At 57.3% G+C, this 27,437-nt stretch overlaps 2 protein-coding genes across 5 annotated transcripts in view; one reads left to right on the plus strand and one right to left on the minus strand.

Moving 5' to 3' along the window:
- TRIP13 (thyroid hormone receptor interactor 13) overlaps positions 1–1,851 on the minus strand; it is an 18,963-nt gene extending 17,112 nt beyond the window's left edge. Inside the window, exon 1 of one of the 2 annotated variants that reach the window (XM_081054345.1) lies at positions 1,622–1,851. In XM_081054345.1, the coding sequence (XP_080910471.1) occupies positions 1,622–1,713 (92 nt within the window). In that variant the 5' untranslated portion in view covers positions 1,714–1,851. The remainder of the gene's footprint in view (positions 1–1,621) is intronic. The other variant, XM_081054344.1, reaches the window with a different exon arrangement.
- BRD9 (bromodomain containing 9) lies at positions 1,851–26,948 on the plus strand. Of its 3 annotated transcripts, none has more exons than XM_081054341.1 (16): positions 1,851–2,035; positions 4,632–4,846; positions 5,136–5,268; positions 6,698–6,758; positions 7,098–7,242; positions 8,790–8,900; positions 9,576–9,751; positions 10,946–11,078; positions 12,774–12,849; positions 14,081–14,176; positions 15,172–15,304; positions 17,300–17,411; positions 20,263–20,301; positions 23,060–23,159; positions 25,475–25,642; positions 26,624–26,948. In XM_081054341.1, exons 1-16 carry the CDS (start codon positions 1,984–1,986, stop codon positions 26,722–26,724), a joined length of 1,851 nt encoding a protein of 616 aa, XP_080910467.1. In that variant the 5' UTR covers positions 1,851–1,983; the 3' UTR covers positions 26,725–26,948. The 3 variants fall into 3 exon arrangements, with proteins under 3 accessions (XP_080910467.1, XP_080910468.1, XP_080910469.1); XM_081054342.1 differs by having other exon boundaries at positions 9,636–9,751; XM_081054343.1 differs by having other exon boundaries at positions 9,639–9,751.
- Positions 26,949–27,437: the final 489 nt, after the last annotated feature.

Here is a 27,437-nt window from a genome sequence, read left to right on the forward strand (position 1 = left end):
GCTCCCGGGGACACCGCTCCTGGGGACACAGCTCCCGGGGACACCGTGCTCACGGGGACGCAGCTCCCGGGGACACCGTGCTCAGGGGGACACAGCTCCCGGGGACACCGTGCTCCCGGGGACGCAGCTCCCGGGGACACTGTGCTCCCGGGGACGCAGCTCCCGGGGACACAGCTCCAGGGGACACCGTGCTCACGGGGACACAGCTCCCGGGGACACCGTGCTCACGGGGACACAGCTCCCGGGGACACCGCGCTCACGGGGACACAGCTCCCGGGGACACCGCGCTCACGGGGACACAGCTCCCGGGGACACCGTGCTCACGGGGACACAGCTCCCGGGGACACCGTGCTCACGGGGACACCGCTCCCGGGGACACCGTGCTCACGGGGACACAGCTCCCGGGGACACCGCGCTCACGGGGACACAGCTCCCGGGGACACCGTGCTCACGGGGACGCAGCTCCCGGGGACACAGCTCCAGGGGACACCGTGCTCACGGGGACAAGCTCCCGGGGACACCGCGCTCACGGGGACACAGCTCCCGGGGACACCGCGCTCACGGGGACACAGCTCCCGGGGACACCGTGCTCACGGGGACGCAGCTCCCGGGGACACAGCTCCAGGGGACACCGTGCTCACGGGGACACAGCTCCCGGGGACACCGCGCTCACGGGGACACAGCTCCCGGGGACACCGCGCTCACGGGGACACAGCTCCCGGGGACACCGCGCTCACGGGGACACAGCTCCCGGGGACACCGCGCTCACGGGGACACAGCTCCCGGGGACACCGCGCTCACGGGGACACAGCTCCCGGGGACACCGCGCTCACGGGGACACAGCTCCCGGGGACACCGCGCTCACGGGGACACAGCTCCCGGGGACACCGCGCTCACGGGGACACCGCTCCCGGGGACACCGCGCTCACGGGGACACCGCTCCCGGGGACACCGCGCTCACGGGGACACAGCTCCCGGGGACACCGTGCTCACGGGGACGCAGCTCCCGGGGACACAGCTCCAGGGGACACCGCGCTCACGGGGACACAGCTCCCGGGGACACCGCGCTCACGGGGACACAGCTCCCGGGGACACCGCGCTCACGGGGACACAGCTCCCGGGGACACCGCGCTCACGGGGACACAGCTCCCGGGGACACCGTGCTCACGGGGACACAGCTCCCGGGGACACCGTGCTCACGGGGACAAGCTCCCGGGGACACCGCGCTCACGGGGACACAGCTCCCGGGGACACCGCGCTCACGGGGACACAGCTCCCGGGGACACCGCGCTCACGGGGACACAGCTCCCGGGGACACAGCTCCAGGGGACACCGTGCTCACGGGGACACAGCTCCCGGGGACACCGCGCTCACGGGGACACAGCTCCCGGGGACACCGCGCTCACGGGGACACAGCTCCCGGGGACACCGCGCTCACGGGGACACAGCTCCCGGGGACACCGTGCTCACGGGGACACAGCTCCCGGGGACACCGTGCTCACGGGGACACCGCTCCCGGGGACAGGGCAGCAGGCCGGGGCACGGCACACGGAAGGCCCGGGAGACGCCGGCAGCCGCCCCGCCCGCCCCGCCGCCCGCCCGCCCCGCGGGCCCCTCGCACCTGCCGCTGCGCTGGTGCACCTCCACGTGCACGGGCGGCGCGTCCGCCACGCAGGGCAGCGCCTGCTTCAGGTCGCCCACCGCCTGCTCCATGGCGCCGCCGCACGGAGCTCCGCGGGCCCGGGCGCGCTTTGAATCGGCCGCGCGCGGCTCGGCGTCCCCTGACCCGGAAGCGCTCGTGCGGCGGGCGGGGCCACTTCCGGGCGGGGCCACTTCCGGCCGCGGCGCCGGCTTCCGGCGCGACCCAGCGACCTCCGCGGGGCCTGGGCCGCCGGGCGGTGGTACCCGGGCTGCGGCCGCGCTCCCGCTCCGCGCTGCCCGCTCCCCGCGCCCGGCCCCGCGCCCGCCGCCGCCGCCGCCGCCATGGGCAAGAAGCACAAGAAGCACAAGACCGAGTGGCGCTCGTCGTACGAGGGTGAGGGGCGGGCGCGCCGTGCGGGCGGGGGCCGCTCGTCCCGGGTCAGCGACGCGGGGGCCGCGGCAGGCCCCGGGGCCGAGTGTGGCCAGCGCGGGGGGCGCGGGGCCGGCGGCCAGGGCGCGGGTGCGGCCGCGTGACGGGGGCCCGGCCTCCCCTGGCGGCCTCCGCGGGCCCCGCCTCCTGCGCGTCCCCGGACGGGGCTGCACGGACTCTCGGCCTGACGCGTCTTCTGCGGCGAAAGCTGACGTGGGACGCGGCCTGACGTGGTGCGATGGCGCACCAGGCCCCACGGGACGTCCTGCGACACCCGCTGCGGGTTCGCTTTTGTCCAAAACGCGCATCCAGCCGAGGTCCGGGTGGGTCTCACTTTCAGGGACACAGGTCCCTCCTCTGCGGCGGCCGCGGGCTTCTCCCTGGGGCACCCGCGCAGTGGGGCACCCGCACATTGGGGCACCCGCACATTGGGCACCCGCGCCGTGGGGCACCCGCACATTGGGGCACCCGCACATTGGGCACCTGTGCAGTGGGGCACCCGCACGGTGGGCACCCGCACATTGGGCACCGCGCCGTGGGGCACCCGCACATTGGGCACCTGTGCAGTGGGCACCCGCACATTGGGGCACCCGCACATTGGGCGCCCGCACCGTGGGCACCCGCACATTGGGGCACCCGCACATTGGGCGCCCGCACCGTGGGCACCCGCACATTGGGGCACCCGCACATTGGGCGCCCGCACCGTGGGCACCTGCACATTGGGGCACCCGCACATTGGGGCACCCGCACATTGGGGCACCCGCACATTGGGCACCCGCGCCGTGGGGCACCCGCACATTGGGCGCCCGCACCGTGGGGCACCCGCACATTGGGCACCTGTGCAGTGGGCACCCGCACATTGGGGCACCCGCACATTGGGCGCCCGCACCGTGGGCACCCGCACATTGGGGCACCCGCACATTGGGCGCCCGCACCGTGGGCACCCGCACATTGGGGCACCCGCACATTGGGCGCCCGCACCGTGGGCACCTGCACATTGGGGCACCCGCACATTGGGGCACCCGCACATTGGGGCACCCGCACATTGGGCACCCGCGCCGTGGGGCACCTGCACATTGGGCACCTGTGCAGTGGGGTACCCGCACATTGGGGCACCCGCGCCGTGGGCACCCGCACATTGGGCACCCGCACCGTGGGCACCCGCAGAGTGGGGCACCCGCACCGTGGGGCGCCCGCACCGTGGGGCACCCGCACATTGGGCACCTGCACATTGCGGCACCCGCACGGTGGGCGCCCGCACGGTGGGCACCCGCACAGTGGGCACCCGTGCAGTGGGCACCCGCACAGTGGGGCACCCGCGCATTGGGGCACCCACACCGTGGGCACCCACGCAGTGGGCACCCGCTCCATGGGCACCCGCGCCGTGGGCACCCGCGCAGTGGGCACCTGTGCAGTGGGCACCCGCGCAGTGGGGCACCCGCACATTGGGGCACCCGCACCGTGGGCACCCGTGCAGTGGGCACCCGCGCAGTGGGGCACCCGCGCATTGGGGCACCCGCACCGTGGGCACCTGCGCAGTGGGGCACCCGCGCAGTGGGCACCCGCACAGTGGGGCACCCGCGCAGTGGGGCACCGCGCATTGGGGCACCCGCACCGTGGGGCACCCGCGCAGTGGGCACCCGCACATTGGGGCACCCGCGCAGTGGGGCACCCGCACATTGGGGCACCCACACCGTGGGCACCCGCACATTGGGGCACCCGCGCCGTGGGCACCCGCACATTGGGGCACCCGCACATTGGGCACCCGCGCCGTGGGGCACCTGCACATTGGGCACCTGTGCAGTGGGGTACCCGCACATTGGGGCACCCGCACCGTGGGCACCTGCACATTGGGGCACCCGCGCCGTGGGCACCCGCACATTGGGCACCCGCACCGTGGGCACCCGCAGAGTGGGGCACCCGCACCGTGGGGCGCCCGCACCGTGGGGCACCCGCACATTGGGCACCTGCACATTGCGGCACCCGCACGGTGGGCGCCCGCACGGTGGGCACCCGCACAGTGGGCACCCGTGCAGTGGGCACCCGCGCAGTGGGGCACCCGCGCATTGGGGCACCCACACCGTGGGCACCCGCTCCATGGGCACCCGCGCCGTGGGGCACCCGCGCCGTGGGCACCCGCGCAGTGGGCACCTGTGCAGTGGGCACCCGCGCAGTGGGGCACCCGCGCAGTGGGGCACCCGCACATTGGGGCACCCGCACCGTGGGCACCCGCGCAGTGGGGCACCCGCGCAGTGGGGCACCCGCACCGTGGCCACCCGCGCAGTGGGCACCCGCACAGTGGGGCACCCGCGCAGTGGGGCACCGCGCATTGGGGCACCCGCACCGTGGGGCACCCGCGCAGTGGGCACCCGCACATTGGGGCACCCGCGCAGTGGGGCACCCGCACATTGGGGCACCTGCACCGTGGGCACCCGCGCAGTGGGCACCCGCACCGTGGGCACCCGCGCAGTGGGGCACCCACACCGTGGGACACCAGCCACCCAGCTGGCGGCGGGGCTTCCTGGAAGCACATGTGCTGAGGGCCACCCTGTCTCTGCAGATTACGCAGACAAGCCCTTGGAGAAGCCGCTGAAGCTGGTCCTCAAGGTGGGAGGAAGTGAAGTGACTGAACTCTCGGGGTCTGGTCACGACTCCAGTTACTACGATGATAGGTCAGATCACGAGCGGGAAAGGCACAAAGAAAAGAAGAAGAAAAAGAAGAAAAAGTCAGAGAAGGAGAAATACCTGGATGATGAAGAAAGAAGGAAGCGAAAGGTAAAGGAGGGTGGTGACCCCGCAACCCTTGGGAGGCAGAGGACGGGTGTCCCAGGGTTAGGGAATGGGGCGTTCTGTTTGTAGCAAAACGCAGACCACGGAGGTAGTTGCTCAGTCCTGGCTCTCTGTGCATCGCTTCTCACCTGACCCCTGGGGAGGGGCTTTGCAGGGTGGGAGTCTGTAATGAGAAGAGACTCTGGAAGACGGTGTTTTCTCTTAGCTTCGTGTTTCCCCTTACAAACAGGAGGTCTGTTTAAAACTGCTTGCATTGCTTGCCTTTGCTTCCCAGGAAGAGAAGAAGCGGAAACGGGAAAAGGAGCACTGTGACACAGAGGGAGAGGCCGATGACTTCGATCCTGGGAAGAAGGTAGAGGTGGAGCCGCCCCCCGATCGGCCTGTCCGAGCGTGCCGGACACAGCCAGGCAAGTGCTGGCATCTTCAGAGACTTTCTTGGAGCATTGGAGTTTGTCACTGTGAAGTAGAGGTCTGCGTCGTGTCCTTTTGGGGAGAAGCACATGGAGCGGGGGAGGGAGGCAGGGAGTTTTCTGGCCAGGACCTCACAGGATGTGCAGCTAGAGCTGAGGTTCTTCTGTGGCCTTTGAACTTCTGGAGCAGGGCCTGGCCAGCTGCCGCTCCTGGCCTTTTTCTTTAAGCCCCCGAGCTGAGAAGCTGGTAGATGGGAGGAGGCTAGTGCTGGAGTCAGGTATGCAGGCCTTCAGAAACCCTGGGAGCTGGGCTTGCTCTGCCAGAGGGGAGCTTCCGGAGCCCTCTGATTTGTGTGTGGTCACTTCCCTCAAAGGCTTCCAGATACTTTGCTCTTCGGATGTTTCTTTTCTTGCTGGGGGAGGTGGGAGGTATTGTGTTGCCATCATGGGGGGTTGTGTGGTTTTCTGGCAGTCATTCCCATGGTGAACAGATGGGACTCAGGCTGCTGGTATGTTGGGGAGCAGAGAGGGTCAGGCACAAACAACAGTCCCTAAAATGAACATGTGCAATGTCAGAATAGTCGCTGGTGATTATCAGCTCGATCGGACTTACCTGCTAGAGGTTGTACACCAGTGCTCCCCTCCTTGCCCGCTCCCTAGGTTACCTGCAGAGCTAATGACCAGATGTTGCTCTCTTGGGCCTCCCTGGTCACGCTGAAGAGTGTCTCTGTTGAGGACCTGCTGGTCTGCACCCCTGTTGCATTCAGCCCTGTATCGGCCGTTTCTCCAAGAAGCCCTGGTTCTGCAGTGGGGAATAGCGTTCAGAAACCACACTCTGGGCGTTGGGGGTGGCCCTCAGGGACAGAGCAAGGAAGGCCACTGTGCACATATAGCTCCTAGAGGGAGCCTCGACGGACGTCTGCGTTTTCATTCTCCAAAAACTGTTCACATGTGGGCCCAGAGACGTAGCTGACAACTGCAGTGCTCGCAGGAATCCCCATGCAGTGGGTATTCTTAGCGCCGCTTTACAGTTGACAGACAGGCGAACTGAGAAGTTTAGGACTCCCAGGATGATCTTCTGTGTCCAAAGCCTGTTCTCCCCTTCTTACCTTGTCTGGAATGTACCAGGCCCAGTGATAGGGGCTGCAAATAGGTTGATGAGTTATAGCTCCGGGTTGTTGTTCTAGGGGACATTGGCACTCTTAAACTTGGGGACTGAAATGTGGGTACCCTTTCCCACCCAGCTGAGCTTTGTGACAGGAGCCGAGGCTGACTCTGCTTGATGTTTGTATCCAGTTCTTACTTGAACCTTCTTACTAAAATGCTGTAGAACTCGAAACAGATCAGCACGCACTGTGACATTGGACCTCTGCGGTGAAGTCATATCAGACTCTTTGTTCAATTTTTTTTTTTTTTTAATTGTCAGCTGAAAACGAGAGCACGCCTATTCAACAGCTATTGGAGCATTTCCTGCGCCAGCTCCAGAGGTAAACAGTGTTTCTGAAGAGCCCGTTTTTGGGGACACTGGTCTGACAGGGTGGGCAAGCACCACGTATGAGCAGAGTGGGGGCTGCGTCTACCCAGTCAGCATGGGGGTGTCAGTGATGCTATGATGTCAATGTCACGGCCAGAGCCACGATGCTACTATGGGAACTGTCAGTGTGTCCAAAATACATACCACAGCTTTAAAAGCATAAGTTCTTTCCTTTTTAAGAACCAAACTTTGGGCAATTGTATCAGTTTTTGTATTGTGAAGGATTTTGTGTGATTTAGAAATTTAGATTTTAGGGGTTTTCCAGTTTAAATACAGGTGTTTTTGTTTTCAGAAAAGATCCTCATGGATTTTTTGCTTTTCCTGTCACGGATGCAATTGCTCCTGGATACTCAATGATAATAAAACATCCAATGGATTTTGGTACGATGAAAGACAAAATCGTAGCTAATGAATATAAGTCAGTCACGGAATTTAAGGTAAGTGAATTTTGGTTCCTGAAATAATTGTTAGGAGGAGGCTCTGTGTCAGGTTATGTCCAGTAAAAACTTTGTTTATCTCAGGTCATTTCCAGTTGCACATTTTCGCAGGTGTTTGTGTTTGAGCTGGTATTACACAAATACAGCATGAAGGAAATGGGTTGGTTGTCATTTTCTCTGTGTTTGGTCTAGAAGCTAGCATGCATGTTACATGCTGTTAGAAATGCATTTTTCTTTTTTTTTTTTAATAAGTTACTGTGCTGACATAAACAGGACATGATGGGTCACACAGGCATGTGTCCTATGTGACCTGGTTTCAGAATGGGTAATTTTAGTAATATTTTCCTCATTCTTGGTTTTGTCACATAATAACTGGGAGTTTGGTGTCTTTAGAATAATAAATTCTTGCGTCCTCTGAGTTCTTTGCTGCCAGTGCTCTTTCTTTGTAGTACCTACCAACTGTGAGAGACAGAAATGCTGGTGGGGTCGAAACCCTGGGGTTCGAAAGGAAGGCTGGACAGTGTTGGCAGCAGCACGTGTAGAAAAAGGATTAGGTTTCTTTCTTAGGCCTATTAGCTTTAGGAAAGGTTGGCTTTTCCATATTTACCAGAAACATAATGGAGAGCATTTGCTGACCTATGGAAACATCGTGCCTGGCTAAAAGGAGAGGAGGAGAAAAGGAAGATTTCTACGGGGTGGGGGTGTCCCAGAGGGCAGGAGGTAACAGTAACCATACCTGAAGTCCTCTGCCTTTCTGAACTCAGCCCTGATCTGGTCTCTCGCTGGTGACAAAGCCCAGGTGTGAGCAGTGTACACCCCGTCTCTTGTCCTGAAGAGAGTTTTCTAAACCCGACACAGTCGGGACCTGTGATGGTCCCTGGGGGCTTCACGGCCTCTGTCCCAGGCCTGGGGACACTGGCACCTTGACCTGTAAGGTCCCCAGATGGCACATGCTACATCAGTGTGTGGCTTTAGTGGTCATCATCCATACTGACATCTGATTCACCTGTGGCAAGTGTTTGCTAAATGATTTGCTTAGGATGTTGAAATATCGGTGTTTCAAATAATTTTAATGTAGATTGTTATTCAGTAAGACTTTATTTTAGGGGGATGTGTTTTTCTTCTAGCGCTAGAATAACTGTCTTAGACAAAATTTTAAGTCCTGTGGAAAAGTGCAGAGACAGAGGACATGACTGCCCACCTCTCAGTTCATCCCTGGACTTTTCCGTAACCCACTGTCAGCCTTCGATCTTATTTGTGTCCCAGCTCCTCCAGAAGAGAGGGGCAAGGGCGGAGACGCGAGGAAGCACAGGAAGCCATTCTCTTCCTCTCGTGAAGCGTCCGTGTGGTGCTCACCAGGAAGTTAGACTTGGTTTCACGAGACTTAAGACCAATGAACAATTAGGAAAATGTCTCTGAGTTTTAAAGTTACCTTTTTAACCAAAGCCAAATTTCATTGTTTCCCACTCAATTTCAGGCTCTTCCTTTTGGCCTCTCTGTTGTCTGCATGATGGTTCAAAGCTGATGGGTTTTTTTTCTTTTTTCAGGCAGATTTCAAACTGATGTGTGATAACGCAATGACATACAACAGACCAGACACCGTGTACTACAAATTAGCTAAGAAGATTCTTCACGCAGGCTTTAAGATGATGAGCAAAGTAAGAGACCCACTGAGAGCGAGCAGCCACAGAAACGAGAGTTCTCCTCTGCGTGGTTTATGCCTAAACAGAAACTCCCTCCCAGTGAATGACATGCTTCCATCCATCCGCCACTGGCCACGGTGGGGACCCCTCTGCTCTAGGGTAGATGCCCAGGCCGCCTCTCCATGTCCCTCTCCTCCAACCACCCTCTTCCTGCTCCCGCTCCTGACCTAGCTGTGACGTCTCCTTTAGAATTGGTGGAAAGTCCCGGATCTGTTGGCCTCAAGCCGGGTGTCTGTCTCACTGGATTGCAGCCAGCCTTTTGGGTTTGTTTTGCGTGGCTGCCTCACTGAGCCCAGCCGGGCCGTTCTGCCATCCTGAGTGGCTTCCCAGGTCTGTCCCATGAGCCAGGTTGCATGTGTCCCATGTCTAGGACCCGCGCCTTGAGCCCGATGAGCCCGTAGGTGAGGTGCGGCCCAGACCTCTGGCTTGCTCCCCTCTGCCAGCTCCGAGCACTCGCCAGCCAGTTGGCCGCACTCTCCATGTTGACCCCGTGGCCACGTCCCGCTGCACCACATGGCAGGTTAGCGGTCAGGCCAGGTGAGGCTGTGGCCACCCCATGCATCCATCATCATGGCACCTTGACGTGAGGGAGAGGTAAAGTCCTTGCCGCTCTGTGCTTTCTGCTTCTAGGAGCGGCTGTTAGCTCTGAAGCGCAGCGTGTCGTTCATGCAGAACATGGATTTTTCTCAGCAGGCAGCTCTCCTGGGCAGTGAGCACACAGCCGTGGAGGAGCCCGCTCCCGAAGTGGCACCTGTACACGTAGAAACTGCCAAGAAATCCAAAAGGCCGAGTAGAGAAGTCATCAGGTAAAGGGCAGGGCGCCGGCCTGTGGACTCGCACCCCCGCCTTGGGGACCGCGCCAGGTGCTCAGTGTCGCTTAGGGACGGAAGGGCTGCTCATGCCTCCTGGCGGGAGGGGCATGGCTCCTCAGCAGTTTAGGGACAGAGGTACGCGACTGTCCTTCCCTGCCCACCTTGAGAGGGAGGTGACCATAGTGTGTGGGTAACGAATATCACCGTGACCCCTGGGAGGTATCAGAAGGCCGTCGGACCTGTGGGCAGATCTGCAGGGAGTGGTTTGTGTGAGAGCCACACTGTCCACGTGCAGGCACACCATTCTCCAGCCAGTACAGTGACTTGTCCTAGAGGAGACACGCTGTCACTCTGACGGACACTAGAGGCAGCAAGGCTGGCACAACCACGCCACGTGCGCGCAGGCTCTGTCTCCAGTGCACGGCATGCCTTCAATCACTGTCACTCCTCTTCCCACACGTGCCGTTGTGAGTACTTGGCCCTTCATTCCTAAGAGGCCTTCTCACATGCAGGACACGTGCTGGTGAGCTGGGCTCACGTGTCACAGCTGTGCAGTGTTGAGCAAGCACCACGCGTGGCAACATGCGTTTCTCATGACACGCTCTGAGTTCCCTGCTCCTGCAGCTAAGCACTGCGGAGGGCTCAGGACCCCCAGGCCAGGCTGGCTCCCCGGCTGCTAGGAGGGGTTCCCTCCACCTACTTCCAGAACCTTCCACAGCACAGGCAGCCTCCCTTGGGCACTGCCTGTAGTCCCTCTCAGCTGTTGAAGTTAAGAACTCCTTTGCGCAGAGCGTGAGGCTGGCCTGCTGAAGTCTCGGGGCCCCCGTGGCCTCGCATGGGGCTGCTCTCCAGCCCGCTCACCACCCGCGCCTCAGCCTCTGTGGGATTTCTGTCACGTTTTTCTAATGGCGCCTTGAATGATGCTTTAACCAGCCAGGCTCCTGTCATGCCATGTTTCTTCTGTTTTCCTTAAAGCCACTGAAACATGTAGTCGAGACGTGAGCAATGTGGAAAGTGCTTGGCTTCCTCTCCCTGAAAGCATCTTTTCTGTGGTTAGACGTGCACTTTGGGCCACTCCTGCTGGTCCCCTGTGTGGCTTCGGGGCTGCCGTTAGGCGCTGAGCACAGGGAGGCTGGCGTGGAGTGCGCCATGTGCCCCGGTGACTCGTGTGGTCTTCCTGCCTTGTAGCTGCATGTTTGAGCCAGAAGGAAACGCTTGCAGCCTGACTGACAGCACAGCAGAGGAGCACGTGCTGGCCTTGGTGGAGCACGCGGCCGACGAGGCTCGGGACAGGATCAGCCGAGTCCTCCCAGGTGGCAAGGTAGCGCTGCCAGCGGGGCGGGTGTGTCGTCTGGCAGGACAGCAGCACAGCGTCAGAATCAAGAGTTGCCGACCGTCAGGGGGTCTGTGTGTCTAGCCAGAGCTGCGTTGCTGTCCTGGGGGTGCGTTTGTCACTGCAGGCTCCAGTCGGGGTCGGCTCTGTGTCCTCGCTGACCTTGTCTCGGGGGGTGGGGGTGTCAGGAGGGGTCCTCTGGGCTGATGCTCAGATCGGGCTGAGCCTGAGAGTTACAGATGAGCCCGGCGGGCTTTTCTGCTGCAGCTCGGCCTGCCTGTGCTCCCGGCTCGGTGTGCCCTGCAGTCAGTCGCTCCCGGGGCCGGCCCAGGGGTGGCCAGCGGAGCCCGGGCGGCCGGCCTGCCAGTGGGACGCTGGTCCTCAGGAAGAGGCCCCACGTGCTTTGAGCATATCTCTGCCACAGACCTAGGCCAGCACTTCCCATAGAAGCTGCCAGGTCACGGAGGCAGCTTACGCCTCCTGGTGGTCATGTGACAAGGACATGGATGGAATTCGCATGTATCCAAAATCTTACTTCATAATGTGTAGTCTGTATGAAACTTATTAGAACTTTACATTCTTTTTTACACTGAGTCTGCAAAACGCGCAGCGGACTGTAAAAAATTTTGAAATACCTTTGTGGATACATTGGGTCACATAAACCCTATTAAGATTAATTTCGCCTATTCCTTTTTACCAATTTTGAACATGCCTGTTGGAAGGCTTGAGGCTTCCTATAAGGCTCACATTGTGCTTCTCTGGGATCTGCTGGTCTGCACCCCTGTTGCGTTCAGCCCTGTATCGGCTGTTTCTCCAAGAAGCCCTGGTTCTGCAGTGGGGAATAGCGTTCAAAAACCACACTCTGGGCGCTGGGGGTGGCCCTCAGGGACAGAGCAAGGAAGGCCACTGTGCACATACAGCTCCTAGAGGGAGCCTCGACGGACGTCTTCTGCGTTTCCATTCTCCCAGAACTGTGTTTTCACACTGGAACTTCCGATGCCACCCAACGTCCCCGGGCCTGCTCACTGATCTCCTTTCCGGTTTTGTAATTCCACAGTGAGAAACCTGGCTTATGTTACCCGCAGTACACTTATTTGGTCAAGTGTAGCCAGTGTCCCGTCCCTCTCCCCATACCCTACTCACCCTGCTTGGGCCCTGGTTCCCCGCCCGGGTGGCTGCTCCCACTCAGGCATCTGACCCCCACTTCGAGCTCCAGCACCCAGGCCGGTGGGGAGCCCTCAGGACCTGTAGAGGAGGAGTTGCTCTTATTGGTGGTTGGTTTCTAAGTGGAAATAGCTCCCACATGCCTTAGAGATGGAGCCTCTGGCTGTCGTTGACATGATGCAGTGTCTTATAACTTGTCTTGGTGCTTCTTAATGACTGGGAAAGGCGTTTCCTACGTATTGTGTTCCCAGCGCTCCCTTTAGGAGGGGTCCTGAGTTGCCTTTCTCAGAAGTCCTGTCACTGCACTCGTGTGCACACTTCCTGGGTCTTAGACCCCAGGAAGGGCATGACAAGGGCGTCTGGTCTTCGTTCATGGAGAGCCCGTAACCTTGGCGGCCCTTCGGGGTTTGTCCCGGCTGGGCCCTGCGCCTCTGCCGTTTTTGTTGGTGCTTCAGTAGAAGCCTCCTGGGTGCTCAGGGCCGTCGCTCTGGGCGTGAGCTCAGGCACGCTTCCTTGCAGATGGGCTACCTGAAGAAGAGCGCAGACGGGGGCCTGCTCTACAGCGTGGTCAACACAGCCGAGCCGGATGCCGACGGTGGGTGGCCCCTCAGGCTCAGTTTTCTCCTCAGTCTTTTGTTCTCCTAACCTCTACTTACTCCTATTGGATGATTTAAACCCTGTGACTTGTTTGTGATGACCATTTTCCCTGGTGTGTGTGACACGGGCAGTAACCTGTGGGGATGAGAAGCCTCGTCTAGTTTCCCGCCCTCCACGGCCTCCTCTCCTCCACACTTGTGGTACACGGGCTGCGGTGTCGTCCAGTGTGGGTGGAGGCGCTGGTCAGACTGGGTCCCCGGGACAGCCAGCAGGATGGGGATTGCGCTCCCGCAAAGCTGCAGGCTTAGGGCTGGATGCCCTGGTGAAAGTGAGGGGTTTACCACACACATCGGAAACCGGTGCCCAGCCCTGCTCCACCTGAAGCCTGAAAGGTAACTGTCAGCTCCACACGAGTTTCATGAGAAGCTCCCCTTTGATAATTACTTCAAGAAAGGTCTTGAAGGAGGCGTGAACTCGGGGTCCATCCAGCCTGTATGGTGTTTAAGACGTATTTTTACACTTTTCCATCACCTTGGAAAAGATTTCAAAGGCTTACCCTTTGAAGAAAAGCAGAACCCACTGGATTTGAACGTGCACACACGTGGAAGATGAAACACTGTCCCTTGGTGTCACGCAGGTGGACATGGGCAGCCCCCACGGGCCTGGCCTGCCTGGCAGCATTCTTCCACCCAGCCCTTGACATTCAGGTTTACTTGGCGTTCTCTGATGGATATGGAGTAAAACTCTGACCAATTTCTTAATGTTCTCGGGAAGGGAATACATGAGCTGATCGCCCACTAAGAAGAATGGCCAGACTGAGGTTCTGATTGTGGACTTGAACACCGCTCAGGTCACATGACCAGTGTGTGGTTAACAAGCTTGCACAGGAAACGTACCTTTGCAGGGCACGCAGAGGCGGGGGTTCCCCTGCTGCTGCTCTGACCCATGCAACATATTTTAGATGCTGAGCGGTCAGTGGGTATGTTATGTTGCCAATGTCACGGGCAGGGAGCTGATGATTTTCATGCTTTTGACTTTGGAATAATCACAGTGAAAGTTGGAGTGCAGTTAAGGTTGGAGAACGCTGGCTAGCTTTGGTAGATTTGGTTTTAGTGGGTGTTTGTGGGGTCCCCGGCTCCACTCCCACACGCTGTGAGGTGGAGAGAGCTGGCGGTGCTGGCCGGCGGGGGCTTCGCGAATCGTCCGCTCACAGTGCCCTCTCCTTGTAGAGGAGGAGACCCACCCTGTGGACCTGAGCTCCCTCTGCAGCAAGCTGCTGCCCGGCTTCACCACGCTGGGCTTCAAAGATGAGAGAAGGAGCAAAGGTGAGAGCGGCGAGCGCGGGGAGCGTGGGCCCCGGTGGCTCCTCCACGGTCGTCCTGACTCACCTGTTGTCAGGACTGTATCCAGATTCCAATTTGAAAGTGATGGCGATGAAATTACACAGGACGAGCTCCTCCTTGGCCATCTGCTCTTTGTTGGTGGGTGGGTCTCAGCCCCATGCTTCATGGAATTCTCTGGATGGGCTGCCGCCTGCCACAGTGATGGCTGCTGGGACCCTTGGAGCCAGGTCATGGTCTAGTGGTGGGAATTTCATTTTCTCCAACAAACACACGTTTCATGTGTTGGGAGGGGTGCGATATGCCTGCAACAGGGCGTGGTCTGTGGGTGGAGGTCTCCACAGTGAGAGCGGCTGGCCCAGCCGGGGAGGGGCGGTGGCCGCATTTCTATATGGTCGGCTTTCTGGTTCTGGAATGTGTCAGTGTGTGCAGCTCTTTACTCCCAGAGAACATTTTGTCACACTGGGGTGCTACTGGCACACAGCAGAGAGAGGCCTGGCTGCTCCTTGCCCTTCCGTACCCCAGATGCCACCCTCCAGGCCCCTGACAGCATTCACGGAGATGCCAGCATGTGTCTCCTTCAGGGCAGCCACCTTCCAACCCCCTTTACGTCCCCTCAGCAAGAGCTGACCTTTATAGGTGCGGTTCCCAGAAGTCGGGGAGGGGCGGTGAGGAACATGAGCCAGAACCAGCAGCCCTCCATAGCGCTCCCTCCCTCCCAGGACGTTTAGCCGTTCTCTGCAGCCTTGGCCATGGGGGTCAGCGACGGCGACAAAACCATTCTGCTCGTTATGCCCCCAAAGCTTCTCCCAGTTCAGCTGGACTCAGGAGTAAGACTGCGTTAGAGAAGACGGTGTGGCTGAGGGGGTGCGTGTGGGTGAGCAGCCCACAAGGACAGTGCCGGAGTGCGTGCGTCTTTTCCCGGTGCAGTTGGAGTATAACCTGAGGTTTCCGGTGCTTCCCTTTCTTTCTCCTCTTAGTCACTTTTCTCTCAAGTGCCAGCACTGCACTTTCAATGCAGAACAACTCGGTATTTGGGGACCTGGGATCAGATGAAGCGGAGCTGCTGTATTCTGCCTACGGAGACGAGACGGGTGTGCAGTGTGCGCTGAGGTAAGCCAGGCATGGCTGCACGGCCGGGCTTCTTGCTCGCTCTGCACCCGGAGCCCCTTTCCTGCAGGGCACCTTGGGGCCTGTTCGTGGCTAGTGGGAGAGACAGCCACGGGCAGCAGGATCAAACAGCAGCAGAAAGTTCCACGTGGTTTTCAGTGAAGCACTGGTCCGTTGAGGGCTGGTCTTGGTGTTCAGGTGACTTAGTCACTTTTAAGGAGGTCATGGTCCAGGGTATGGTTGTGAAAAATGTGTGTGTGACTACCCGTGTGTGTTTAGTAAGTTTGTTTCACCATTGTGTTGAGATGTGGTTCTCGGCAGCTGTATGAATCAGCTCGGGCTGCGTAACAAGCACGGCATACGGCGTGAGCAACAGATGTCTATCTCCAGTCCTAGAGGCTAGAAGTCCGGGATGCAGGTGTCAGCAGGGCTGCTTCCTTCTGAAGCCTCTGTGTTGTCCCGTTGCTGTCCGTGTGTGTATGTGTGTACGTGTCCCCTAATCACTTGCTACAAAGACGCCAATCAGGGAGTTAGGGGCTATCCTACAGGCGTCATTGTCACTTAGTCACCCTTTAAAATAAAGTCCTCATCTCCAAATGCAGTCACATCTGAGGGACTGTGGGCATTAGGGCTTCAATATAGGAATTTTGGGGACACGGGCTAAGATGTATCATAATATTAAAGTTATAGGCGTACTGCATTTCTATACAGATGTTTTTGTGTGTGTGTTTTTGTTTTCTGTGGCAAAGTAGAAATTGGTCACTTGTAGAATTTTAGCAATTTTCTATGGGGAAACTAACTTAATTTTGCTGGCCTCTGAGCAGTGGAATTTTTCCATTTTAGATCTTTGTTTTATTTCAAAAAAGGATTGTTTCAAAAAAGGAACAACTTATTTGAAAAATAAACAAGAAATCAGTCCTAATACAGTAAATGAACGCCTAACCTGGATTTTCATGAAAAAAAGAAGTGAAAGTAGAAAACTGAGAAGGAAATTTCCTCCAGGAGAGGATGATGTCACAAGCTGGTGACTGCCCCCTTCACTCCTTGCTGCTGGTCCCCATTCCCCTGGCAGTGTGCTCACAGCTCTTGAGGGATAGCAGTCGCCTTTTGTTCGGGTGGCACCGTGTACCTGGACCAGGCTAGCCTTCCCTAGGTACCTGCCCCTGAAACAGGGATTGTGCCACACAGCGAAGGTTCCAGCACACGAACTGTAAGTGGACAGGGCTCCTGGACCCCCACCCACCTTTTCCAGGCGCTCTGTCCTGGCCACTTTCAGGCCACGCTGAGTGTGCTGGCCTGCCTGCCCCTTCTCACAGTCATTGTGCTTTGTTCTAAACACTCCTGGTAGATGCTGGTGTTGTCGCCACCAGGCCGGTACCTCCTTGCTCCGTGTGAAGGTCTTTGAAGTCTGAGCCCCCCTTCTGAGCCTTCCCCCGGCTTTGAAGCTAGGACCATGGCATTTCATTCTCTGCCACCGTTTTACATTTTTTGGTCAGCGTTATTTTGGTTTTTAAAAAAGGCATTCAAGTGGCTCCAGAATCAAAGTGACACTAAAAGGTGTTCTTGGAGAGCCTTGCTCCCACACCCCTCCCCTCCCCAGTAGGTGGCCGTTTACACTGTGCGTCTCTTCTCAGTCTACTTGTATTTTTGCACCAAATACAGATAGACATGAATGCGCTTCTTTGCAGAAGTTAGCGTAAGTTGCCTTATGTCTGTGTATCCACGGCTCTTCACCTCACTGTTTTGAAATTGATTTGTTCTTGAGATCTCTGTCGCGTTTTTGGCTCATGGACACTGAAAATCTTTTGAGTCTGTTGGTCCACGCCCACACCCACCCTGTGCGGGAGGTTTGCAGCTTTCATAAGACCAGGTGGGGCAGGTGGGGTGGGGCCAGGGCCACCGGCTCCTGTGCGCTGCTCCGTCGGCCTTCGTGGCAGCAGAGTCGGGGACACTGGAGCATACTGTTCATCCAGCATGTCCTCCCACGGCCCCTTCCAGCCTGCAGGAGTTCGTGAAGGATGCTGGGAGCTACAGCAAGAGAATGGTGGACGACCTCCTGGACCAGATCACAGGTGGAGACCACTCGCGGATGCTCTTCCAGCTGAGGCAGGTGGGCTGCACGTGGCACCGCTCCTGTGGAAAGAGCCCGTCTACACGACTGGGTTCTGGGGGACAGTGCTGTGTTGAGAGCATTGCTAACGCTTCCTCTCTCATGGATTTTCCATTTTTTATTTTTACTTTCAACTGGTAGTTGTCTCTAAAAGGAACATTACAAAATCCTATTTATCTCATGTTCCCCATTTCTGACACACTTCATAACTTTGTGTATACCCAAATGTCTTCCATTTTTCAGCTGTCATTTTCCTGTGTCCTGAAGAATTTTCTTTAATATTTCTCCTAATGTAGATTTGCTGGCAGTGAATTTGCTCAGCTTTTCTTTGAGAAAAGTCTTTAACTTCAGTTTTGAAATTCGTTTTCCTTGGGTCTGGAATTAATCGGTTGGCTTTTTCTCCCCTCTGCTTTAAAAGATGTCTGACTTACACAGTTTCTGAAATGTCTGCAGTCACTTTTATCTTCGTGTTCCATTTGTAATATGTCTTTTTTGGTCAAGATCATGGTCTGACAAACTAGCTCACGAGCTAAGAATGTATTTTACATTTTTTAAAGGTTGTGAGAAAACAAAGACTGTGCTGGGAGCTATTTGTGGCCTCAAACCTCAAATCTTTGCTGTCCTTGGGAGAAAGTTTGTGGACTTTTGCTTTGGATGCTTTTAAATTTTACTCTTTATAACTGATTTTCAGCAATTTATTTTCGATGAGTCTTAGGGTACTTTTCTTTGTTTATTCTGCTTTTGATTTGTTGAGTTTCTTGGCCTTATTGGTTTACAGTTTTCAAAAAATTTGGAAGATTTTCAGCCATTGTTTCTTCAATTATTATTTGCCTGCACCCCCTTTCAGCTTTTCTGTGACTTTGACACATTTGTTAGATGTCTTGATATATCCCACATGTTACTGAAGTCTTTTTTTTCTTTTTTTAATAAGGTCTTTTTTTTCCTCCTCTTTGTTGGGTAGTTTGTGTTGCCCTGACTTCGAGTTTAGTATTCTTTTCTTACACCATGTCTGAATCTACTGTTAGTTCCAGCCAGTGAATTTTTCATTGAAGATGTGGTGTTTCCGTCTCTGGAGTTCTGTTCTTTTTTACATCTTCCATTCTCTCACGTTGTGTTCGTGTTTTTCTTTACATCTTGGGACACGTTCGTCCCATTTCCAGTCCTTGTGAGCCAACTCATTTCTGCTATTCTGGATCTGTTTGTGTTGGCAGATTTTCCTCTGGGTTATTGGCCATGACTTGCTGTTTCATTGTCTGGTTGGATGAGACTGGTAAAAAAAAAAAAAGTAAAACTATCTCAGTAATTATTTTATTTGGCTTTCGTGGTAGAATGAAAGTGTTTTTAATGGGTTCAGTAAAATATGTGAAGACTAGTTGCACATTAAGGGTAATTTTAACGTGGCTGCTAGAAAATTAACATGTCTGAGCTTACATTATATTTCCATTGGACAAGGCTGACCTGGATTTTATCTTCCTCTCTAAAGACTGTCGCTGTGCATTTTGGCAGAGTTGTTACTTGTGAATCACCTGATCTTGTTTTTAAGCTTTGTTACGATCCTTATAGGCAGCGTTTGTTCTAAGGTCAGTTTGGCTCAAATACTAAGAAGTAGCCCTTTGAGGGTCTCTTCTGATGGACTTGGTTTCGTTGTGGGGTCTGTTCTGTCTGCGTGGAGTTGGCATGGGTCTGCCCTGTGCACTAGCTTGGTAGCATTTCACGTATACGTGCCTAGTTCCTGCCCTGAGCAGTGTGCTCTCCTCCAGACGGCCCGGCCTGTGATCTCCTTGCCTCGGCGTGGCAGCTGGGTTCTTGGTGCCACTCTTTGTGCCATGGGGTGAAAGTTTCCTCGTGGTGTTGCCTTCGGGCCCAGTGTTGGAAACATCGTCTGCACGCCGTGTGTTGCTGCTTACAGCAGAAGGCCTGTGACGTTCTGGCACCTGGGTTTCCTCTCTAGGTTCCGAGTTGATTACCTGACAGTGAACTTGTGTTACAGTCATATAGTTTTAGAGATGTGCCAGAGCATTCAGTACACTCAGATGTGTGCGTTAAAGGAAACTGATGGGAGAAAACTTGTTAAAATACGGCAGTACTTGTTTTTCTGTTTAAAAGTTTGTGACAGTCATAACACAAATGAATCTCAGAAACATTTGAACACCAGGTCGCAGATACAAATGTGTGCAAACGGAATGGCTGTTCGGGGTATGTGTGCAGCAGGGTATTTTTAGGGTGGTGCTCCTGCCCCATCACGGGACAGTGGCTCAGGCAGCATGCAGGCTGGTCACACGGTAGTGGTCAAGCTTGAGCCCTCTTCCAGGCGCTGTGCTGGCCGATGAACAGGGTACATGGCCCCATAGCTCTGCCAGTCCGAGGGTAGTGGCGGCCTCGGGCATCTGCCCCATCAGGACTTGAGCTGGTATCAGGCGGATTGAGTGTCTTACATTGAACCACCAGGCCCAGGCCCGGTGTTTTCCTGAGCTGCCCTTGAGACTCAGGTATAACGTCTGATGTTTTCCTTTTTGTTTTCCACCATCTGATGCTGCAGAAACAAGGGTGGGTGTCCTCACGCCCCTTCGCCTCCATCTTGCCTGCTGTGCTCATGGGCACTCAGCCCACTGGGAATCATGGGTGGTGCTGGGTGAACTGGTCATCTGTGGGTGGGGTTAGCTGGGTTAGTCTCCTGCTGGCTACACAGAAGCGTCGAGGTCTGGCTCTGATTCACAACAGAGTGGGAACATGATGAGGACAGCCCAGGAGCAGTCAGTAAGCCGTCACGTGTGTCCGTGACGTGGATGAATGGTCCCTCTGTAGACAATCATTTTGGAACAACTGGTTTCCCGCCTGTTTTGCTTTGCAGAGGAGAAATATCCCGATGAAGCCCCCAGATGAAGTGAAGGTGAGTCCCACAGACATGTAAGTAGGGTACAGAGGGCGGGCCTGCTCCGGCTTTGAAATGGGGTGGTTGAGAGAGCACCGTGTATTGTCTTATTTAGAGACTAATTGCATTTTGATGAATACAATTAAGTGGTAGTCTCACCCCTCCCCCCCATTTTAATGGCTTGGGGTGAGGGGTGTAAAGCCCCCGTACATACCTATAATCCAGACTCAGGAATGCATAGGTGCCGGGCGGTGGGTGGGGGTGGTCCTGCCCCGGGGCCTGCAGGGCGTGCAGGGGGCGTTGTCTGCAGTGGGTCCTTCCGGTCCTGAGGTGCCCTGTGCTGGCGGCTGGGCGCATGTGTGCTGCACACTCGTGAGTGGGACGAGCTTGGCAGCACTAGGTCCTCGGGGCCTCAGCAGCGCCCAGCATAGATGGTCCCTGAGGAAACCGTGGTTCGCTAAGATTCCCCCCATCTGTCCCGTGGGAATCCCTTGGCGTACACATGTTGACAGTGGGCTTTGAACACAGTCCCTGTGTTGGAGCAGAGACGCCAGGACGCTGGGCAGGGCATGCGCCTGGGCCGCAGGTGTTACCTGGGCAGGAGCCAGCCTCCCGTGGTTGACACCTGTTGAGTGACATACCAAAGGTGACATGGCATCTCTTCCGAGGGTAGATGTGGCTGCCAGTGCGGCTGGGTACGAGAGGCAGCCGCGGTTCTGCAGACCCTGTGGTATAGAGTGCAAGCCTGCACACGTCTTCAAAGAGCTGGCACGCGAGCAGGCCACCTTGAGCTGGGAGCCTGGCACACACCCCTGCTCGGCCACCAGGGCCTGCTTGTGGACAGCTTTCAGCAGGGGCCTCTTGTCACTCCTTGTGCGGTTGTCACACAGCGCCCGCTCCTCACCCCTCTCCTGACCCCTGGAGGCTGTGGCCATGTTTGTCCCGGGTCTCAGCTCCATTCTCTGCTTTGCTGTCCACATGGGGCCTCCTGGCATTGCCACATGACGAGGCGCCCACCTCTGTCCATTTCATTCCATCCTGCTTGTGCCCCTCATGGCGTCTGGTGACATGCTTCTGTCACCACTTGGCTCCCAGACGTTTCTGCCTTAGGCTTCACTTTTTAACGTCCTCAAAGGCACCAGCTTCAATGGTAACATTTTCAATGGTGTCTCAGAATGGAGATCTCCTCACTTGGCGAGCAGAAGTGGCCAATGGGAAGGTCAATGCCAGACTCGTTCCCCATAAGTGAGCCCTGGGGCGGACCAGCTTGGGAATGCTCTTTGGGACACGTGCACACGTGTGTGTGGGGGGGACATTGCTCTGCGGTGGTCTCTTGGGAATCTGCTTCTAGTGCCCTTTTACTGGTGGAATAAGTTGTGAGCAAACTAGTTTTCTTCAGGGTCATTATGAGCTCCAGATGGCCTTGTGCTGTAGGATCATCAGGTAAACCTGTAACATCCCCGAAAGACGCTGTGCGATGGTCCCCCTGAGTCTGAGGAACAAGGGCCCTGGGTGGGGTGACTGACAGCTCTAAGCCTCAGTCTCTGGTTACGAGGCAGGATGGTCGTGGTGGGGTTGTTGTGGGGCCTGGCCCATCACTGGGCTCTGTACCATGAGCTCAGCCTGATGTGCTGATGGCCGTAGTCATTACAGTAATATTTCCTCTTGGGAGAGATCACTTAGCACAGACAGACGTAGGTTTTACGAAAGCCAAGGATAGAAGAAAATTCACAGGTCACCGAGGCCAAGAAAGCCTGACCACAGAGGGTTCACACCGAGGCCAAGACAACCCAACAGGCACCGGGTTATAGGCCTGGTGCCCCCCTCGGGAGCAGCAGCCCTAGCTTCCTTCAGTAACTGGGACCCTGTGAGTTGCTGGATGGAGGTGGACACCTTTTCCCACCGAGCAGCCGGTGTGGGTCCTGTCCAAGCTCCGGGAGACGGCTGAGGGTGGAGTGGGGGGCGTGGAAAGGCATCTGCACAAGCCAGGCCCACGGACTCGCAGTATCCGTCATGTGGAGCTTTTGTTTCTTAACTATTTGGTGAAGAGACAGTGTCACTCCAGAGTGTCCAGTGAGGGAGGGCACTGTCCTTTGACATTTAATTGTCTATAGTGACTTAGGACTTGGCACCCTTGTGAGAAAATGTGATTTGGCAGAATTTCGAGGGCCCTAGAGTACTTAGATGGTCCCTGAAGTGTTTGCTTAAAATATAGCAACCCTAAGATCCTAGTATTCTGAGAGTCGCAAATTGGATGGAAGATGAGTGTGTGGTGGGGGAGAGGGTCTCGGAGAAGGCAGGGCTGTTTCTGTGCAGTGCAGAGCCGGAATTGACACGGCCACTTCCACAGAGGAGCACAGGTGCACCCCAAGGGCAGGAGCGCTGGGGGGCTGCAGCGTGTGGCCTTGGGAGGCTCCCCGCGAGGAGGAAAGAGAGTGCTGTGGTTTGCAGTTGGCCACGTGACTTATGTGAAGTCCCTGAGAAATAGCTGTGGGCTCTTCAGGTGCTGTGTACCTACCTGATGCCGTCTGCCCCACGCTCCCTCAGCACCTGCAGGTCCCCAGAGCCAGCAGCCTTTGTCTGTCCGTCTGGCATTGTTGTTCTCGGTAATGGCTCCTCGTGGGCTCTCCCCCACTGGTCCCTGGGCCACGACATGGACTGGACACAGCTTGGTCTCGCCCGCTCCTGGGAGTGGACACGACTGCAGGCCCGTCCTCCCAGTGGTGCTCGCTGCCCACTTAGGTGTCTTTCCTTTTCTGTTTCCTGTTCTCTGCAGGCTGGGGACTCCCTAGGAGATGGCAGCTCCGTGCTGGATTTTGTGTCAGTGAAGTCATATTCTGACGTCTCTCTGGACATCTCCATGCTCAGCTCTCTGGGTAAGTTGTGCTGGGAGCAACCCCGTCGCACTGTGGTTGGGTCGGTAGGCTCAGCTCCTGGTGCCTTGTTTCCACACAGCCTGAGAGGCGGTCCCCAGGGGCACTGGTCTGTCACATGCTGCCCATCCTGGCTCCCAGAAAGGTGGCCCAGCCTGGTGGGGTTGTCCCCTGTCCTCGGGGCCCCCTACAGATGGCTATGGGCCAGGCTTCCTGGGTCTCCTTCCCGATTCCGGCTGCAGCTTTCAGATCGCTGGGTCCTTCCATCCTGCTGCTCGGTGCAGCTGCTGGCCGTGGCCTGCGTCAGCACATCAGTGCTCACGTGTGCTCGCGTGTGCTCGCGTGTGCCTTCGGGATGCTCCCCGGGGCTGCCGACCCCGTGGTGGGAAATGCCCCCACACCCTGCCCAGCACTCGATGTTTGGAAGTCCACGCCGCCGTCCCGGCCCCAGTGTCCTGGTGGTGCTCGTGTGTAGCTTCTCCCCTCTTCTCCTTTGACGTGCCTGTGCTTTCCCTGGGAGCAGCTCCCCGGGGGCCTGTGACCACGTCTGGGGGTACCTGTAGGTGTCACAGTCGGGCTCCCATGCTTCTAGCATCACATGTGGAGGCTGGAGATTATGCTAAACCTCCTGAAAGGCACAGAACAGCCTCCCCCCCCCTCCCCCAGTGACAGGCCAGTGTGGACAGCCCCGAGGTGGTTTAGTCAGACTGTCAGGAGCAAGATGAAGTATTGTCTTGCTTTGTTATCCATCCTGACACTCTTTGCCATCTGTTGCAGTGTCTTTAGACCGTTTGTGTGTAATGTAGTTACTGGTATGACTGGACTCATGTCTGCCATCTTGCTGTCGGTTTTTTATTCTCCCAGTATTCAGGGATCCCCAAGGCCACCCCCAGGTTTGCTGATTCCCTAGGACCTCAGCATATGGTTGTCCTCATGGCTGTGGTTTATTACAGCGAAAGGACACTGAGCACACTCCACAAAGGAAAGGCACATGGAGAGCACCTGGAGACCAGGTGCCACTTCCACCGCCCCCTCCCCATGTGTCCCGGCAGCGGTGTGACAGCGTAGCCCCTCTGCTCGGCACACCGCCAGTGCCGAGCCCCCAGAAGGACAGCAGGTGTTCAGCTTAAACCCTGTGATCACACAGATGGCTGAGGCACGGTGAGCCCTCCCGAAATCCACAGCCACCGGCCAAGGGCAGCCTGCTCTTCAGAGGCGAGGGGTTCGAGCTGCTCCGGTGACGCTCTGCTTTGAACAAAGTGCACACCACACTTTGTTCCTCCGGCTGCGTGTCAGGGAGTTTGGTCCTAAGTTGCCTGGTTAGCTTTTCTTTAGGTTTATTCTTCCTGGCTTCCATTCAGCTTCTTGGTCCCAGGGGTTTATCTTTGATCAAACGTGGGAAGTTTGGCTGTGCCCTGATTCTGCCCATTTGTTGTTGAGTCTCGGCTGCGTTGGGGGCCATCCCATGCTGTGTCCTCGAGGGCTGTCCTGCCATGGAGCTTCCTGGGGTTTCCGAGTTCACCCAGCGCCATTCCGCCTTCCCAGCGCCATCGCTCCCCGTCCCCCCTCTAACGTGGGGAGCATGTTCCCAGGCGCTGTTTGAACACGCCGTCTGCATCTCTGGGTGGTGTTTTCCTGCTCTGTGGCCTGCCTGCTGGTGGTTTACCCCGGCTCTGCAGTGACGCTGTTGGGTGTTAGACTTGGCCGCATGCCTCTGAACTGTGCTGGGCCTTGCTCGGACGGGCTGTTGGGCACCCTGGAGCTGTGGTACCTGTCCACGCTTTACTCTGACACACTCTTAGGGTGGGCGCAGAGCTGCATTTGGTGTAGGCCACACCCTTCCACGCGCTGGGACGCAGGTGGTGACCTCCCCAGCGGATGCAGGACCATGCTTGGCGGGTTCTCACTTGTAAGCCAGGCAACCCGTCCTCACCGGCTCACTGCCCGGCCCCGCAGGTCCCCCCCAGCTGTGGCCTGTGCCCGGTCCCGGTGTCGCCAGGCCTCCGCTCTCACCGTCCTGCTTTCTGGTTGTTACAACAGGAGGGCAGTCCTGCGTGCAGTGGCTCACGCTGAGCTGGCACCTGGCTCCCTGTCGGCGCGTCACCCCTCCCGTTGTCCTCCTCTCCCTCCAGTGCGCTCCCACCGTGTCCCCCTGCCGTGTGAGCTGCTCGTGCTCCTCTGGCGTCACCTGAGGGGTCGTCCTGAGTGTGCGTAGTGAGGCGGCAGAGGTCACGGCGCACACTGCAAGTGCTGGCGTGCAGTGCTGTCCGGGCTGCCCAGTGACCTGGGCCGATGTTCCGTCGTCCTGTGTTTGGCAGGGAAAGTGAAGAAGGAGCTGGACCATGAGGACGGCCACCTGCACTTGGATGAGACAACGAAGCTCTTGCAGGACCTGCACGAGGCACAGGCAGAGCGCGGGGGCTCCCGGCCGTCGTCCAATCTCAGCTCCCTGTCCAACACCTCGGACAGGGAGCAGCACCACCTGGGTAAGGCGGCCCCACTGGGCCTAAGGCCCAGGCACCCCCGCCGCGCTGGGATGAGGCCAGTCAGGGCAGGCTGGTGACCCTGGGGGCCGGAGCTCGTGAGGACACAGGACAGGCCTCCCTCACGTGGCTGCACTGAGCTGACGTGTCGGAGTGGAATTCAGTTAGTGTTAGAAAGGTGTGACCTTGGCCAGAAGATTCCGGCAGTCCACGTGTCAGGAAGAGTCAGGTGGCTGCGTCCTGAGGCCCTTGGTTGGGGGCAGAAAGAGGCCCCAGACGCTGACAGCCATATGGAGGTAGACTATGGAAATGTTTCTTTCCAGTGTTCCTGTTTTTAGTCCTAAAGCTGTGTTTGAACAAGTGCGTTCCTCCAGGACCCTTATTTGGGGAGAGCACATCGCCTTCCTTGGCGGGGGGATGTCGTGTTTAATGAGTGACTGGTTGGGTTGGCCTGCTCAGGACACTGCCAGGATGTCACAACCCCACCAGAAAGGGGACCAGACATTGGCCCCAACGCTCCTTGAATTTGCTGGGTTGTGTCCACGCTACAGTTTCAGTTCCCAGATACAAATATTGACTGATTCGTTCAGGGGATAGGTTTTGACGTTTGAGGGGGAGGGGCATCTAGAGGTTTGACAGCAGCTCTGAATAAGGACCAGTGTTTTCAGTCCCGTTAGTCTTAGGATAAATGGCACACGAAGTAGGTTCCCCAGAGAGACGATGGGGTGGCCCGTACCCTGGGAGAGGTGGGGGTGGCCCGTATCCTGGGAGAGATGGGGGTGGCCCGTATCCTGGGAGAGATGGGGGGTGGCCTGTACCCTGGGAGAGATGGGGGGTGGCCTGTACCCTGGGCGCCATTGTTCTGGCTGAGTCCTGGGCTGTGCTGACAGCAGAGACGCAGACACGCGACTTCGGCCCGGCACCGCTGAGCCTGGGCCATACGTGCAGACCTGTTGAAATGGCCTGTCTTTCCCACGCTTACAGGAAGCCCTTCTCGCCTCAGTGTTGGTGAGCAGCCAGAGGTGACCCACGACCCGTACGAATTTCTTCAGTCTCCAGAACCTGCAGCCTCTACAAAGAGCTAGCCTTGTAAATAGCCTTGGATTGTTTGTTTTTATTTTCTGTTTTCATTTGCACATACAGAGTGCTTGTCATGAGACAGACTTTTGTGTTGTCCCCTCTGGCGTGCAGGAAGCAGCCGGGGAGGTGGTGAATTGTCTCTGGTATCATGTTGGCTGCGTACAGTGTTTCTGTAGACAGCCATGAACCCTGAATCGTGGAAATCCTACATAAAGGGTGTGTGACCAGATCCTCTGAAGCTGGTGTGGTCTGTCTGAGCCTCATGGTGTCGGTACAGCCCTTCTTGGTGGCCAGCGTGGATGTACTTGTGCTGCCCACATCCTCCATGAGCGCCCTGGGGCAGCAGACGAGGGAGCACCTGTCCACATGTGTTGGGGGTCCTGCATGTTCTTTGCCCCCCGGTCCCCACATCCCCACATTTCTGAGGCAAGGCACCATGGGAGCCACACAGGAGCCTGTGGGGAGCTGGCCGTGCCCCGTCCTGGCCCGGGACAGGCTGGGAGTTGAGGGTTAGTTCACGTGCCTGAGAAAGGGGTACTTCCAGCTGGGAGACTTAGAGGTAAGCTGCCCCACCAGTTACGGTCAAGTCTTACACGTTTGCTGTTCTGATGTGTTTCCTGGATGCCTGTTTATATTTGCACACTGTAAGTACAGATCTGAAGAAGCACAAAGACTGTAAATGCATAGAATTATTTACAGCACTGCTAGGTGTCCCCTT

The sequence above is a fragment of the Rhinolophus hipposideros genome (genome assembly GCF_964194185.1).
Source record: "Rhinolophus hipposideros genome assembly, chromosome: 7".
Classification (NCBI taxonomy): domain Eukaryota; kingdom Metazoa; phylum Chordata; class Mammalia; order Chiroptera; family Rhinolophidae; genus Rhinolophus; species Rhinolophus hipposideros.